Here is a 17,191-nt window from a genome sequence, read left to right as displayed (position 1 = left end):
TCTTGTCAGTGATTAAACATGTTTAAATGTTAAATTCTGGTCTCGAGCCCTCCTGTTCGACCAAACCGAAATTACCCCTCCCACTTTGGCTCGTCCAGTGGGTGTAGCAAGGGTCGTGCCATCGCCTAGTAAACGGAGGGTGCATTAATTGTTGCATTTCGATGCACATTTTGATTATATTCAGAAGATTTGTGGCAAAAACTCAGATAGAGAAGCATTTATATTCACATCTCACTTATTCAAGACTGGCTGAGAGCAGCACTTCCATTCAGTTAACATCATTACGCCATTTATTATGCCAAGAAAGATGAAGCCAATACATTTTGCCCTCCCTGGTCTCAGCCAGAAATGGTTATACCTTACAGTTTTTTCCCACGGAATGAAAACAAATGTACTTGGGCTGAGGCCAAGTACAATAATCAAGTGGCAAACAATTGTTCATGGCAAAAAAACTCTTACCTATCCCAGAGTGATTTTGTTGAATAGTTCAGTGTGAAATCCTACACAAACACAGTTTAAAGATATCATTGTCTGTTGCTTAATTTTCATCAGTTAATCTAAGTTATTGAAGGTGGCTTGCACCTTTGGGACAGAAAAATTCAATACAGCCTAATTATAGTAAGGCTGTATTGAATTTTGCAGCATATGTTTATAGGCTGTATTGAATTTTGCAGTGCACGTGTATAGGTATGCTGCATTGAATTTTGCAGCGCATGTGTGTAACTAGGCTGTATTGAATTTTGCAGCGCATGTGTGTAACTAGGCTGTATTGAATTTTGCAGCGCATGTGTATAGTTAGGCTGTATTGAATTTTCCAGCGCATACTTTGTTCTCTTCTGCAAATACTATTGACAAAAACAACAACAACAACAAATTTACTGAGTCCAAATATATTTTTATTTTTCTTCATTGTTTTAAATATTTAATCATTATCATCATCACCATCATCATCATCATCATCATCATCATAGGAGAATGAGGCCCTTGTGGTTTAACTATTAAAATTCCCGCTGCAGTACATGGAAAAGTCACATTATAGCCACTGTCCAATATAGCATATGCATACTTTATTTGACTTGCCGTGTAAGGTTTTTTCAGGTGTGATCAATAGGCGTTCAGTGAGCGGAAAGAGGACCAAATCGTAATGTCACCCTCCCAAATAGTGAATTGGGGGGTATATACCAAGTGCACAAGTGTATTCAAGTTAGCGACGTAAAAATTAGCCTGGAACGAGTCTAATCTCGGAAAGCGCCCTCGACGTCTCGTTCAAATCGACGCCGTTATCGTCAGCGCCATTTTGTTTGTGCCAGGCCAAGTTTCTTCACACGTATATTACTTGGCCTCCGCAAACACATCTTTGCCGTTTATGTCGGTCCTCACCGGCCAGAAGGTGCATTAGATATAAGGTAATAAGTTGTTTGATTGATAATGATGATGTGTTCGATATAGTGTATGGCGCATCGACTTAAAAGTTAACCGCACGTGAAGGCCAAGCCAATGCTGTAGCTGTCTGCGCGTGGGTACTCGCTTCGGCTCCTTTGTCGAGAACAAAGAACCATCCTTTGAACGTTTTTGGCGATCTTGATCTCAACATTTCAATTTATGCGCTTTAGATTTCTGTCGTAGCAGTGTTAATTTTTGCCCAGGGTAATTCAAATTTTGGCGAGATGGCAGTGTTTGGAATATCAGGATAATACAATAATAGTTGTAGAAATCGAACGTCTCGTATTTGCGAACTACAAAATGCTGGCCTATATTATCTGTAGTAAAATATAACGAGGAATCCTTTTCGTAAAAAGAATCTACTGAACGTCACGACTGATGAAGAGAGGCGGCGGTAGAATTATTCATCATGTAATATGCGAAAATTGTGCTGTTTAGTTTTTCTTATTGTGCTACTTGTAAGTTGTAATTTGTATACTGTGGTTTGACCTCCATCCATTGTTCAGTGACTACAGTAATTATGTCGTGTCACAGCGAAGTCCTATTGAAAGGCAGACTTGATATGAGTTGATAGCGAGACGTATAAAGTAAAAGATTTGAGTTTTATTGTCAAGATATAATGTTCAAGCTGTCCAACTGGAACATGAAGGGGTCATTATAGGACCACATTCACTCAAATTGCCCATTCTGATGGCTGTAAGGGAAAGAATGGTTTTTGTTTCGTTTGAACACAACGTGGAACGTTTTAGGGCTTCTTTAATCTTTGGCAGACCACAGCAAGCAACAAGAGATTGTGCATTACCATGGTCGAAAGAGACAGGGATCCAAGTGACTTGCTCACGTTTTTAGAACATGTACTGAAATGTACATATTGGCAGAATGTCTACAACATTCATGATTAAGTAATGCAATTATGAAAAGACAGTAACTGACATTAAACAGACTGTTTAAGAAATTTAGCATTTTCTGAATGACAGCTAAGATACCATGGTAAAACCACAGTTGGGATGTGGTTAGGTACACCGCAGAGGCCCCTGTAAACAAGAAACAGTTTGGAAATTACTAAACAAAATGGCACATAATTCTTAATCTTAGGCTGATTTCCCTCACAACAAGGCACAATTTATTCAAGAATATACCAGCATCAATGGCTTCCACTCCTAAATTCATGCCTAATATTCTCTGTGTCAAAATTGATTTTCTTTGCATATCGAAGTGTGATTTCTAGGGGGAACCTACAGCGAAGTGCTATATATTGAAAGGCAGACTTGATAGGCCGCATCTGCCGAACATTTACAAGTAGCCATGCTGTGATTGTCTATCTCCTGTGAAGTGTGTGATCAGTTGAAACACTTGAATTTGGAAATGCTGATTGAGCCAATCAGTGTGTAAAGCTAATGTGACCCAAAAGGATTTGTTTAGAGCAGATGTCCCCTTGGAAATCACACCCAAAATTGCACAGGAGGAGGGTGGCAGGTATGAATTTAGACAGGAAATTTGAAGACATTTATGTTGGTTTGCTGAATAAATCGTGCCTTCTTTTTGAGTGAAATCAGTCTCAAAACTCTCCAATATGTGTGTGTTGTGGCCATTTTGTTTCCTAACTCGCCCATTTTTATGCTACACAGAGGATTTTGCTGTGTACTAAACCTGCGGTCCACCTCAATAATTGTTATAAATCATGTTACATTAGACAAAGATAATCTAACCATTATCAGAATATATCAGGTGCTTCCAGCTGCAAGGACTGTGGTAGATTTACCTGTACCTAAACTGGTAGTTGATGACTTTTGACCTTGTCTCTTTGTTTGAATATATAATTGTCCTTTTTATCTCGGAGGTAGTACTGGCTTTGTACATTTTGCCTCCATGACTACTACAGTGTACATGTAGTATACCTTGGTTTCCAAACTACTTTATTGGTACATGTACATACGTGGAGGTTAATATGCATAATACCTCAGAGCTACTCATATCACACAACAGCTTTTCACAGAAAAAATTTCCTCAACTTTGTGTGAATTTTATTTCCAATTTATTAAAATTTGAAATTCATTTTCACTGAGCATACACATATAAATTTGATACACATGGACATACAAACAGGTACACATGCAGGGTTTGAAATTTATTTTTTTGTTTGATGGTCAAGTTTGACCACCAAATTCAAATTTTGGTGGTCAATTGCAAAATTTGGTGGTCAAAAAATTGGTCATATCAGAGTAAATCTTGTGCAGGTTGGGGTCCATGGGGGTGAATAGTGGGCTGTACCACAGGTTATCGTAATGTTGCTTGGATAGTCGTTCGAGGCGGGCGGCCGCAGGTCGCCGTTTACTTGGAAAAAATAGAAAGGTCAGACACCGATCTCAGACAAGCAGCCTAAAAGAAACAATCTGGCATCAAATAAATGATCCCCGACTATCACAAATACCTTCAAATGTTTATTGCTCCAGTATGGTCGGCCTAGAAACGTTACATGTGCCGAAATTTGGCAATATTCACTTCCTGGGGATTCCGCACACTTGCCCTGTATCTGCCATACTGAATTTGAACTACCTTACCCACAATTCAATGCGAATTCCAATTAAGTCAGTATGGCGGATACAGGGCAAGTGTGCGGAATCCCCAGGAAGTGAATATTGCCAAATTTCGGCACATGTAATGTTTCTAGGCCGACCATACTGGAGCAATAAACATTTGAAGGTATTTGTGATAGTCGGGAATCATTTATTTGACGCCAGATTGTTTCTTTTGTTTCTTTTAGGCTGCTTGTCTGAAATCTGTGTCTGACCTTTCTATTTTTTCCAAGTAAACGGCCACCTGCGGCCGCCCGCCTCGAACGACTATCCAAGCAACATTACGATTACCTGTGGGCTGTACATGCTGTTTTGGAACCATTTCACCATACTGCTACACATGTTAAGTTGGTTTACATGTATGTTGGATGCCCAGTAAATCCACTGAAAAGTTTTCAGTCATTTACAGATCAACTTGACTGCTGCATGGGTGACTGACTGACTGGTTATATGCAAAGGACTTGAGATACAGATTTTAAGTTTTTACAGAATTACTGTGTAATAAAGAAATGACAATTACTGCTGATAACATGACAATTATTGCATTTTTTTTGGACTATTACAAAGTTTTGTAAGAGTTTTGTACATTGATCTGTGTCACTTTAATGACTAGACGAAATTTGCTAGGAGATGTTATTCAATGTTTGCAGACTTTATCACAATAATCATAGCAGTAAACAGTAAAACAAAGAGAGACATTGTCTATCCAAAGAAACACTCAGTTGAGTATTTAGTGGAGTGGGGTTGAAGGACTGACATTGAACCACGATGGAGGGACTGTAATTGAACAGACAAGATGTGTACTACATAACTGCTAAAATATCTATCTCTGAGGAAAATATATTGTTTCTGGATACTCCTAGCAATAAACTGTGAGAGGCATGTAAGATTTACAGCTCTGCAGTGCACTATTGTGACCTCCAAAAACTTGGTGGTCAAGATTGACCACCCAAAATAGAATCTGGTGGTCCAAATAAGATAATTGGTGGTCTTTTGACGCATGACCACTGGGTATTTTGAACCCTGACATGTAACCATATTTTGAGCTATGCCTGAAAAATTCATTTACCTAAAGTTTACCTACAATATATTATATGTATTGTTGTTTTTTTGCAGGGACTTTACTAACACAGAAAGGGAGGTAACTTACTACACCATGTCTCACTGGCGGGATACCTGCCCCTTGGACTGTAAAGTCTACGTCGGAGATCTGGGCTCTGGAGCTGCCAAACATGAGTTGGAGCGGGCATTCAGCCACTATGGACCTCTACGCAATGTATGGGTGGCCAGGAATCCTCCAGGTTTTGCCTTTGTGGAATTTGAAGATCCCAGGGATGCCAGCGATTCCGTTCGAGCACTTGATGGAAGGTAAGGATGTCCATGTCAGTGTAGTGTCTGTGGTTCTGAATAGCGATTCATTGCACATCTTAAGATCAAGTCAAACACTGTGCTTGAACCCACCACCCTTCCCCATCTGCCTAGTCAGCAAAATGTTGTATTGAGCCAAAACAGTGTGCATTTTCACCCACATGGGCGGTGCATGTTGTACATGCAGCAGGTTCAGTAAGTGAAAATCATGTTTACAGTATCGGTGTCTTTCAAATCTTTGTCACACTACAACATATGGGACAAGTAATTGCCTCACTGGTTTTAACCAACTGCAATCATGGTGACATACATATGAACTTGGCCAGATAAGATTGAACAGGCAAACAAAATCAGTTTTCACAGTTTGTCTTTACCCTGATTTTAAACTCTAATTAGGATTACTTATACTATTATAGTAATTATGATATCGGGCAAATAGTTCAATCAGGTATACAGACTGTAATGCTTGCCAAAGTTATTGCAACACTGCCTGGAGTAGCTAGTAGAGGCATACATATGCGTATATCACTTTTTTACTTCCCAAACTGATAGAGGCTTGTTGCTTTCTTGCACTCCAGTTCTCATCATTTGATATACAGGAATGTCACTTGTAGGAAACTTGTCTGTCTTTATTGAGAAATTGAGCAAAGTTTTTGTTATGGCTAAACTGACTCTACAACCATATCCTAAAGTACCTCTTGTGTGTCTTATCAGTGTGTGTGTGCTGATGCATCAATCTTTTTTTCAAATTTTCACAATTTTAGAATAATTTGTGGACGTCGTGTTAGAGTTGAACTGTCTTCTGGCAAGACCCGTCGAGGTCGATATGTGGGCAGACCGCCTCCACCTGCAAGGCGCTCGTATTATGATGACAGAGACCGGATCGAAGCTTCGACAGATACGATAGATACAGAAGGTAGGTTAGGAAATGGACATGCACCATATTTGTCTCAGCGATTCATTTCAGGAAGTGCAAAACTTGGATGAAGTTGATGAAAAGATGAGATTTTGTCTCCTTTCAAGCTGTATAAGTACATTTTGATGACCAAAGAGCATAAGTAGTTTGATGTCGTTTTAGACCAGAAGGAATATGTAAAACCTGTCAAGAGATCATTGTGCAATTATGTAAAACTGCAGTAATTAATCTTGCAAAGAATCTTGAAAAATTGTTCACAGGGTTGTGTCTCAGAATGTTTCAGCCTAGAGTTGCTCTGAGGTTAAAACACACTCAATCGAACGATGATAATTATCTTGTCACCGTATGGGTTAGGGTAGACTGATAACACGAAGCAACTATGCTGACACACCAGTGATTATGTTTGGTATGCCTGTGTAATGATATCTCTGCCACATGCTGCCAGGCCATCGGATACTTTGATATGAAAGAACTTTATCACATACATGTATGGCAGGAATTTGTTGATCTATATGTTTAAAGTAAAAGTTGGTAGGAAGGTGTGCTTGTCAATGTCAAAATTTGTATAAGATGGTGTTTAACAGAGAAATTCTTTCAGACACCCCTGGTGTAACTTTCGAATACACTTTAATAGTTGCAAGCTTGATATTACTGGTAAACATCAAATTTATCCAACCATGCAAAGAGAGAAGATAGGATTTTGAACAAACGATTGAGACCTAGAGAACCAAAGTTTTGAGTATGTGTAGAAATCAGTTGTTGCATGGCACCAACTTGAGCTGACTTGATTTGTACTGTTTTGTAGTTTTTTCAGAGACAGGTTGATAGGTGTATGAATATTTGCAGATTTGTACAGGATGATTTGAAACAATTTAGTCTGTTTTATAATTACACAAGTTTGAAACATCAATGACATATTTTCATAAAATTTGCTTTCTTAGACTTTAAATCAAAGATAGTAGATTTTAAGTGTGTGCCATGTATATTTCAGTTGATAGGGTCAATTTTTCCTTCAGTTATGTTTGGGTAATTTTTTCTTTTCTTGTACTATTTGTTTGAAATAATAATATGGGTGCACACCTTTTCAGGGACTAGCCCTCCAACAACAACTAGTTCTCCAACAACAAGTACGTACGCAGCTCATGCAGTACAACTTCTTCGACATGTTCCAAAAATGTTCAACTCAACTTCGACCTTCGACCTTCGGCCCATCACCTTCACCTCCACCACTTCAGTGTTCAACATCATGCAACATTTACGAGCATGCGTAAGCGAATTCTGCGACAAGCCACGCCACACCGCCACCACCACCACAACTACTACTACTACAACTCCTCCAGCCCTCTACAACAACTACTACTGCCACCTTTTGTTTTCTATCAACACTGCCATCATCAACCTTAACTTAAGTTGTAAAGGTTGAACGTTTCTGACCCCCATATGATGAAATCTGCGCCGCGTGTGTGTTTCTGAGGCAGGTAGGAGGCTTATGCATAGCCCACCAAATTCATACCTGGTAAGCCTGGAACTCTAGGCTTTACTGAAATCGAAAAACAGAAGTATCCTGTTAAAGACTTCTAGATCTCAGTAGGTGAAAGTTAACAGCAATAATTAATTGAAGATTAAATACATAGTAACATGTTTTGATTGTGCCGTGAAAGGAAAAAATATCAGGTTCACTTTCAGCACGGAAGTTTTACAGTGCTGTGTGTACTTATAAAAAAACAAAACATCTCTTAACTTTAGATCTGCAAGATTTTACATTTTGCCAGAGTTTTACCTCATGTTTTTGTTTTGGCGTAAACGATATCTACTTGTACCTGTACACGTAGTTTTACATGATAGAATTTCATGATACAATCAAAACAGTCTTCCCTTCTAAGTCCTCTGAATTAACGTAGGGGTTCAAGCCGGAGAAGACTGCAAAAGTTTTCTGCATGTGGTGGTATCCGGTGTCTCCAGAGCCTGAACACAAAGCAGAAAATTGTAATAGGGCATGTCACATGGAAATCAACATTAGTTTCTATCTCTCACAAAATTGTACAATTCAAGTAAGAGATGATTTGAGCCTTTGAGACAATAACGGTTTACTCATATATTGATTAAAAAAACAACAGCAATGCCCAGGAGGGATTGCCAAGCTTACTGAACGCTGATTTTGAAAAAATGAAAAAAGCCATAACACGTACAGGTTTTTGAATTGAAACTGGGGGTATGTTGTTGTCTAACATATTTTGTTGTTGTGTAGGTCACCAAGGTCACGCTCAAGATCTCCAGTTCATAGGCGCAGCAGGCCAAGGCGCAGTAGGAGCCCTCGCAGTCCGCGCAGTCCAAGAAGTCGTAGCCGAAGTGGAAGCAGGTATGCTGCTCTTTCTATGTTCATAGTATGACAGATCTACAACATTTCATTGAAGGATGAGATTTTAGTTCTTAAATACTATATGTTTAGTTGGGATAAAATCACAGGCTTGAAATATGTTTGTGGTTACAAATTTGCAACATTTAGCAGCAAGATGGTCCAAATCGCTTTTCGAATATCTGTCCAGGACGTGAAACACTGTTTGTACATCACTGCCGAATCACTGTCCCACACATGTCAGTAACATGACATAACAGCCTTAGGCAGTGTTAGATCACTGCCGTAGTTCTTTTCTTTGCCTTGGTCAAACCAATTCTCAGAATTGCAAGATCAGTCTTCGATGTGCCGCAGTGCTGACTTTCCACAAGGTCAATGAATGTGTAGTGACATGATATTTAAATTTTTGTTCATTCTATGTATAACTTTAACATACAATTACGGTGAAGATTAGGTTTTGATAGTTACTAAAAACTCAGAATGCTGACCAACTTTTATGTGATAGGTTCCGGTTACTGAATGTTAGCTCTGTAATACTAAATAGTATGTTACCAGCATGTTTGTATAAATCGTTGGGGAATTTCTGTCTCACATAAGCCACACAATTTCAGTCTCACACTCTCCTCTTTCTTGTGTAAAACAAAAATTTCCCATCTTGGTTGACACTTTCCACTCATCTCAGCCTATGGGTATTGGGATTATTATTTTCGTGTCCCTTTGATACTTGCAGAAAATCACAGCTACTGTATAATTGTATTGAATGGCAGAAAACACTATTATTTATCATCAGTGGTTTTCTTTGAGTCATATCATTCCTCTTTGAAAAAAACATCCCCCAAAATGCAATGAAAATATTGATAAAAATTTTCTCATCACAAGTGTACACCTCTAATGGCATTAGGGGGTCATTGATCATAAAAGCTGATGCACTAGAAATGTAATTCCAACACTGCTGTTCTTACATTGCCAGCATACCAGGGATGTGAGAATGTGAATCCTTCTGTTCCTATCTTTGCAAATCAGTGCAGACCATTACTGTTCATTGGCAAAGTAATAAACATTACAGCTTCTCACCAGATTTTCACATGTGGTTTCCATTTCAGAGGTCGAAGGTCTAACGACAGGAAGAGGTCTTACTCTCGCGAACGTAAATCCCGTGAAAAGAGGTATGTGTGTGCAATATCTGATGGTACAGTTTTAATACAAGGTATTTTCAAAGGGCAGGGTCTGTACACTCTTTGAAAGCCCTTGTATTTTAAATCCTCCTGTGAAGTCCTAGAAAGTCCTTGAAAATTCTTAAAATGAAATTGAGTCCTTGAAAGTTCTGGAAAATTCATGATATGCCCACCGTTTTTCAAAAATGACAAGATGATCAGCCATGATATCATGAAAATGACATGGCAAAAGATATGAAAACGATATACCATGGAACTGCCCAGGAATTTCTGATAGCACAGTGGCTAATATGTATAACAATATAATTGACTGTTATGTTTATGGTTCTATTGTTATACTAAAATTAAAGAGTATTGGCCATTATGCTTGAATTATTCTTTAGAGAACACTGAATATTGTCAAAATGATATCTTGAAAATGGTAGTTTGGACCTTAACAAGTCCTTGAGTAATGCTGAAAAAGTCCAAGGGGATTTCAGTGTATGGTCACTGTAAGAGAGGGGGGTTGAGCATTTGCAAAATGTAATAGTGTTGCCAATTTCAACTCAATGCAGAATACAATGTATGTTGTAAACTTGAATGTCACCTTGTATGCTTCAGTCTTGTCACGGAGAGAAACTAGACACTACCCAGAATGTCAGGAAGACCAAGTAATTGAATTTTGTTTCTTTTTTGACAGCCACTCTCCAACTCCTGAAGCGGAAGAGAGTCGGAATGGAGACGATTCCCCTGTTAGGGAAGTGTCCGGAGATGAGGATTAGAGGCCAGAGAATACAGACACCCTTACCCATGGAAAATTAAATATCCGGAACACATAGTAGGACAGTCTTAGACATAAAGGGTACTACCAGTAGATGTCTTATTGAATCATTCATTGTGCCATTTCAACAGATTTTTTTACACGTAAATTAAACATTACATCTACATTATTTGTTCTTCAGTGTTTAGAGAGAGGTTTTATGAATAAAATGAAAATCCTTTGACCTATATCAGTGATACTGTGCGGAACTAGATGTCTATAGGATCAGTAAACCTTGCTAAGCCACTTTAGTGTCAACAGAGGAATGTGCCACTACATATTTTATTATTTTTTTTAAGTTCTCCTTTTCACAATACAGTGTTTCCCCTTTTCTGTTCGAAAATGACTCTACTAATTTTTTGACCGTATGTTACCAGATGAAATTTTTTCGAAACAAGGTGCATATTTTATTCATGACTAAACAAAAGTGTTTTAAAATTTTTGGTTACCAGCTTGCTACGGGGGGAGTGTTTCCTGGTATGTGGATGTTTTATAAAGTGTCATGCCATGCCAGTTGTCGATGTTTAATAGAAAAAAATTATTTTGATCTCAAAACTTTCTGTAAAGTATGGCCACCTTTTATGCGTAATTCTCTAAGTTTGACCCGAGCATTAGGCGCCGCTTAGGTCTCTTGTGAAATGTACACATGCTGTAATGCACGACTGCAGAGTAGAAATAAATTTTAGTGTTCAAATGAAACTATGTGGCATTTGTGTATCACTGAAAGAAAGAATATGAAGAGGCTGTCGAGTGTGGAGCCCGTAGCCTATTCACACACAGATCAATGGTATTAGCTCCCATTTGTTTATGTACTTATGCAGCAATGGGAGCTGCTGGGGTTGGTGGATGAATGTCTCTGTATCTGTATGTCTGTCAACTTCAAAAACTTAACCCTTTTGCCACCATGGTTTTGCCTTAACCCATTGTTATCAGTGGTGATTGTGGACCTCGTTACAGGGAATTGGGGGTGAACCGGTCAAGGGCTGCTAGGTGCATCTCCCCTCAGTATTTGATGTGAAGATCAATGAAAGGTTACAAGTGGTGGTTTCTTCAAGTGACCATGGTAGTCTAACACATGCTAACGGTTTTAGCAAATACAAAAATGTCAAGAACATCAAATATTCAAGATCTCCTCCATGTAATATACGGTACACATATTCCTTGGGATGCCCCATTCAAGTTCACGTTATTATATAAATGCAAATATTTTACTGATAATAATGTTCTCAAAATTTTTGAAGCTGCTGGTCTAAAAGCTTTCAAATTTAATTCGAAGGTTCTGATGACCACACTGTTTTTTCTTCAAACTCTGAACTGACTTAGCTGATGTTAACTTGGGGGTCCCATTGCAGTATAGCAAACCCCATAGGTTGTTGGGCGAGTAAATATGCTCAGCCAGGAAAAGTACTATAATGTGCAAGTAGGTTGTACTGGAATTTGTATTTTTTATGGCCCTTCATAATACATTTTGAAAGGAGACAAACTGCAGCATTTAGCTTTCTGTAGAGATGCTTGACGAGGAGAGAAGTTATTAATAAATCTTAGCTTGTGTTTCTTTTTCATTTCATAGATGCTTATTCAAAATTTGTTACATGCAAATTTTGCTTTTTTACAGCTATATGTACAGTAGGAAGAAAGTGATTAAGTAAAAGGTGTTGCTGTTCATAGTTCGGTTGTTCAGTCAAAGTCATACTTTATAGTTTGAAGAATATTGAATGCAATGTGGTCATCCAAACCTATCAAGTAAATTTTTAGATGAGCTGCTTGAAGTTTTGAGAACATACTCTAAAAAAAAATCCTCTCTTGATTTGGCAATCACTCAGACTGCGATGGTTTAGGCCAAATAAAAAAGTATGTGCTGTTCCGATTACATGGTTTTAAAAATAGGGTAGGTAGGTAGGGAATTTTTTTTTCAATTTTTTTTTTATTCCTCAATGTGCATTTTGTACGCGTTCAAACAAACTATCAGTAATAATTTCCTCATGAAACACACTCAAATTGAATATCAAACTATTAAAATAAATAAAATCGCGTGATTTCATGCGTTCATGTTTTTTCATATAGTTATGCTTACTTCCTGGTTTATGAAGCTAAAAAAAAGTCTAGGGTCGGAGGATAAAATTGGGGTAGGTCGGGTAATCGGAACAGCACATATTTTTATTTGGCCTTATTAGAAAACCTTTCCATTACAGCAAGGTTAAAATAAAATGTGTTGGCGTTCTCTTTTGTGTGTTGTATGCTTTCACTGGGATGAATGAAATGTCATCATGTTCAATGTTTATTCTGGATGCTTGCATCTGCATATGACCTTGTTGGATGTCCTTAGGTGTTTGAAGTTACTTCTGGAATCTTGAGACAAACTCGACTACGTCACATTACATGTAAAACCAACCAGTTGAGCTTTCTCTATTGCAACCCTGGCACACAAAGAGGCTTGAACAAAATCAGGGATAAACTCCTGTGTGTTGGTTTACCCATTGAGGTACCACCTGCCGTGCCTCTCACTTCCTTCCCCACGGAACTGGAGGCATCAGGTAGTACTTGTCTCAAGATTCCTATGCCACTCTCATCCTTGCTGCACTCATCCGATCAGTGGCTCATCCGATCAGTAAGTGAGGCTACCCACAATTCTCCATGATCTGTACACACGGAGATCACTCACTGATCTGAAGGAAATTTCTTCTGTATACAGAACAACTGGGTCCATATTTCAAAATTCTGGCAACATAGTTCTGATAATCATAATTTTCTGATTTCTCACTGTGAATAATGAGAAGATCAACCCCTTTTCTGTGGAGGAGATAGCAATTTTGTAATTTTGTCGATTTTTGACAGCCATACACAATACTTTCAAGGAAACTAAGGGAATAAGTTGCATCTGTGTTGGCAAAAGAAAGGGTATTGATTTTTTTTAATGTTCTTAACAAAGGAAATTTGCATGTCTGACAGGTGGTATAATGAGACCATCTTAGTTGCTGATAACTTTATCTTGAAAAGTGTGCAATTTTTAGAACCTCCAAACATCGACTTCTCATTCAATTTACTTTTGAACTTTAAACATAATCTATAATTTTAGAACAAAGTTTAAACAAATAATCTTGGACTTAAATTGTAAGTTAAAAATTGTTAAGAAACTGATAAAAATGTCTGCGTGAACAAATCAAGGGTAATTGTGGGTAGCCTCACTTACTGTGCGTGGCATTATATCATCAAAGCTGGACAAATGCAGTGCTTTATTGTATGGCTTGCCCATTGGTCAATTGCAGCGCTTACATCATGCTCAAAACACAGCAGCAAGAATTGTTACAATCAATCTTGTGATCTAAGAAATCTGACCACAACACTCCTGTTCGTAAACAGCTTCACTGTCTTCCTGTGTGTCATTGCATTGTGTTCAATCTTCTGCACATACATCTCCTTGAACTCTCTCCACTATGGAGATCAATACATCATAGTCTTCTTCACATTCTCTTCCTTCATTGGATAAACGGCTTTTGCACACGTTATATAGAATCTGTCTACATGTTTCAGAGAGCATTTCAATTATCAAAGTGCCAAGCCTTGTAAATGGTATCAGCAATGGATTGCAAAGGAAGATGACTCGACCGAAACAGAAATTCTGTATTAGATAAGTTACAGGATGTCTGCTGCTCAGGTTTCGTTAACTACATCAATTATAATTATGACGGTTACATGTCTAGCTGGGTTCCACATTAAAGTACAGTATAGTACCATTGCTGTCAGTGGAATATGTAGAAGTCCTAAATGGCTATATCACTGAAATACAAAGTCTTAGCATTGCCAACAAAACGTGTGCGCCATGCAGTATTACTGTACACAAAGTAATTCTAGTCCGGACTGGAATCCAGCTGTTTGCAATAACATAGGGCATGACACACAAACAGGCTTCATTCATAAGTTGAAAACTCGGCTTTTCAACAGGATTTTTTTAAAGCAGGACGAGAAACTTTTTTTTTTTTTGCAAAAGTCAAAATAACTAGTTAGGCTGTGGTGCTTCGCATGAAAACATGCTGGGCTTCTGTTACTGCAGTCCTCAAGGGATTCAGATTTATGTAGCAGGAAAACTGCCTGGAATCATCGACCATGTAGAAGTGGTAAAGCCAATTGTTGATGACGTCAAAGTCACTGTACGCAAAACGTAGACGCCTTGTTAAAATCAAATGAATTTCCACTTCCTTCCAATCGCTTTCAGAATTTCTGACTGCTTAGTTTTTATGTCAGGTCAAGCAACGTTGGGGATGGGGGTGTCAGGAATTGGGGTTAGCTGACCGAATTGTCAGAACGGAGCCAGCATAAGCGAGTGAAGTTTCACAAGATCAGGCAAATGAAGACCAACACACATTTTAGGGTTAAGGTTAGCATGCAATCGCAGCAGTAATTAGGTGTCATTCCAGGCCCAATATCACCTTTCTTACATTTGACATTTTGTACATCAAATTTGTTGTCATGCACTAGCTGACCCTGGAAAGTGAAAGACTTAAACTTTTGCTCAAACTTTGCTCAGGCAATATTTCATCCATTCTCTTTCAAAATCAATAAAAATCGAGGGTTATCAAGCAAATTTTGGTACTAGAGAAACCAATAAACCAGGATTTAGTGATACTTAAAATTCAAAATGGCTGCTATCCATGTGTTAAACCTATGGAGAAAAATGAAATTTTCGATTTTCGAAAAACTATGCCGATGAAAAGTTTTCTTACATCAAGAGCTTTAAAATGAGCCCCCACAAGTGATAGATCAGAAAAGAATTGTAAATCTTTGAGAGTCTGAATACCTAGTACCTGTCCCCGAAGCGCATTCTACCAAGTCAAATACTCAGTGCAGTTGCTAAAGAAGGCAAACTATTACGTAACAGAAGTCAGCGTATATTCAAATGTATATAGCATTCGATATGACAGAAAAAACAACAAAAAAACCAACAACAACTAAAACAAAAACAAAACAAAACAAAACTTTGTATGTTTTCATTTGTATTACTTCTACAAACCAAAAATCACATCTGTGTATTATTTCAAATCTGTAATTGATTGGATTAATTTTTGTCGAGTCATTTGTTTCCTTATCTCCGCGATCATCATGCGCCGAACAGATTGAGTGAAAATGCAACAAATGATATGACAATATATTAAACAAATTATAAACCTGCACAACAAATACGCCAATGAAGTAAAATAAAGAACCAAAATAAAGAAAGAAATAAATGCATGGCCAAACACTGGATAAAAAGGAACCAAAATGTCCAATACAAGTGAAGAGTATAAATCAACAGTGCCAGCATAGCATTACTATTCTAACCTTTGTATGTAACATTGTATCCCCTTCTTGCAACTTGTTCTCGTGGAGTGACAGGTTATAGGTCGTGCTTCACATCTAACAGATGCTGGGTTTGAGCACCAGCAGGGTATTGGTTATTACAGGAAAAACCAAAACAAGAGCAACAACAACAACAACAAATATAATCAAGAAATAACACCTCTCCTTGTTTATTTTCTTACATACAACTGAAGAAGACGGAGAGAGCTCGGATCAATGACACAATAGAGGAATGAAGTGAAAATTTAGACCCTTCTTTTCAATAAGGGATTGGTCAGTTTCTTCGGCCTTTGGGGCTGGTGGATTCATGGGGGGGTCACCCTGTTTTTGACTTTGGTGATAGGGGGTCACCATGTTTTTGAACTGCCCAATAGGGGGGGTCAGTGTGTTTTTGAATTTCGACACGGCTCATCCTTGCGTAAAATGCATTTTGCCAGCCACAAATTTCATCATTCAGTTGCATTTTTCACCGCGCCCTTCGGGCGCAAAACTTTAATAATAATAAGACATATTTTCAGAGCCCCGTCCTAGTGCAAAACTTTAATATATCAGGCATATACATATATGAGATATCTGTATGTTTAAAATTTTTCGGCGTGCCCTTCCGGCGCATTTCTTTAAAATATCAAACAATCTTTTTCAGCATGCCCTTCAGCTGCATGACTTTCATACATCATATATATATATATATGTATATCAGAGATATCTGGATGTTTAATATTTTTCGGCCTTTGGGCGCAGTAAATTAATATATCAGAGATATATGTCAGAAATATCTTGATGTCTGTAAATTGCAAAGTGTACTAATCATTATGAAATCTGCAGTTCATATGAAAAGCATGACAAGTTCCTGATACTCTTCTGTTTCCTCTATGAGAATTCAGTATCAGTATTAGAAAGCAACGTGCACTAATATTTCACAATCACATTTGTCTTACAACAGTTCTGGGCATATGCTTATGCATAAAAAGAGTGGAGTACATTCACAGCTCATTCACTATATTCAAACTTTGAGAATTGACACTTTGAAATTCCTTTCTTACAGCTGACATGACAACAATTTAATTAAAACACAGAATGACTGAATGTTTAAAATATACCCCAAAAATTATATATATATAATATATATATATATATATATATATATATATATATATATATATATATATATATATATATATATATATATATATATATATATATATATATATATATAACATACAT

At 37.8% G+C, this 17,191-nt stretch overlaps 1 protein-coding gene across 1 annotated transcript; it reads left to right on the top strand.

The window, feature by feature from the left end:
• Positions 1 to 1,265: 1,265 nt before the first annotated feature.
• LOC139142774 (serine/arginine-rich splicing factor 7-like) lies at positions 1,266 to 11,180 on the top strand. Its single transcript, XM_070712895.1, has 8 exons — positions 1,266 to 1,406; positions 5,136 to 5,387; positions 6,152 to 6,303; positions 7,392 to 7,723; positions 7,838 to 7,890; positions 8,552 to 8,662; positions 9,763 to 9,825; positions 10,514 to 11,180. Exons 2-8 carry the CDS (start codon positions 5,176 to 5,178, stop codon positions 10,593 to 10,595), a joined length of 1,005 nt encoding a protein of 334 aa, XP_070568996.1. The 5' UTR covers positions 1,266 to 1,406; positions 5,136 to 5,175; the 3' UTR covers positions 10,596 to 11,180.
• The last annotated feature ends 6,011 nt before the right edge of the window (positions 11,181 to 17,191 follow it).

The sequence above is a fragment of the Ptychodera flava genome, chromosome 1 (assembly GCF_041260155.1).
Source record: "Ptychodera flava strain L36383 chromosome 1, AS_Pfla_20210202, whole genome shotgun sequence".
NCBI lineage: Eukaryota > Metazoa > Hemichordata > Enteropneusta > Ptychoderidae > Ptychodera > Ptychodera flava.
This window is presented reverse-complemented; position numbering and strand designations above follow the sequence as displayed.

Coding starts and splice junctions, on each gene's coding strand:
- LOC139142774 (XM_070712895.1), top strand. CDS start 5,176: ATGTCTCACTGGCGGGATACCTGCCCCTTGGACTGTAAAGTCTACGTC. Junction 8,663..9,762: donor CGTAGCCGAAGTGGAAGCAG/GTATGCTGCTCT, acceptor TTTCCATTTCAG/AGGTCGAAGGTCTAACGACA. Junction 9,826..10,513: donor CGTAAATCCCGTGAAAAGAG/GTATGTGTGTGC, acceptor CTTTTTTGACAG/CCACTCTCCAACTCCTGAAG.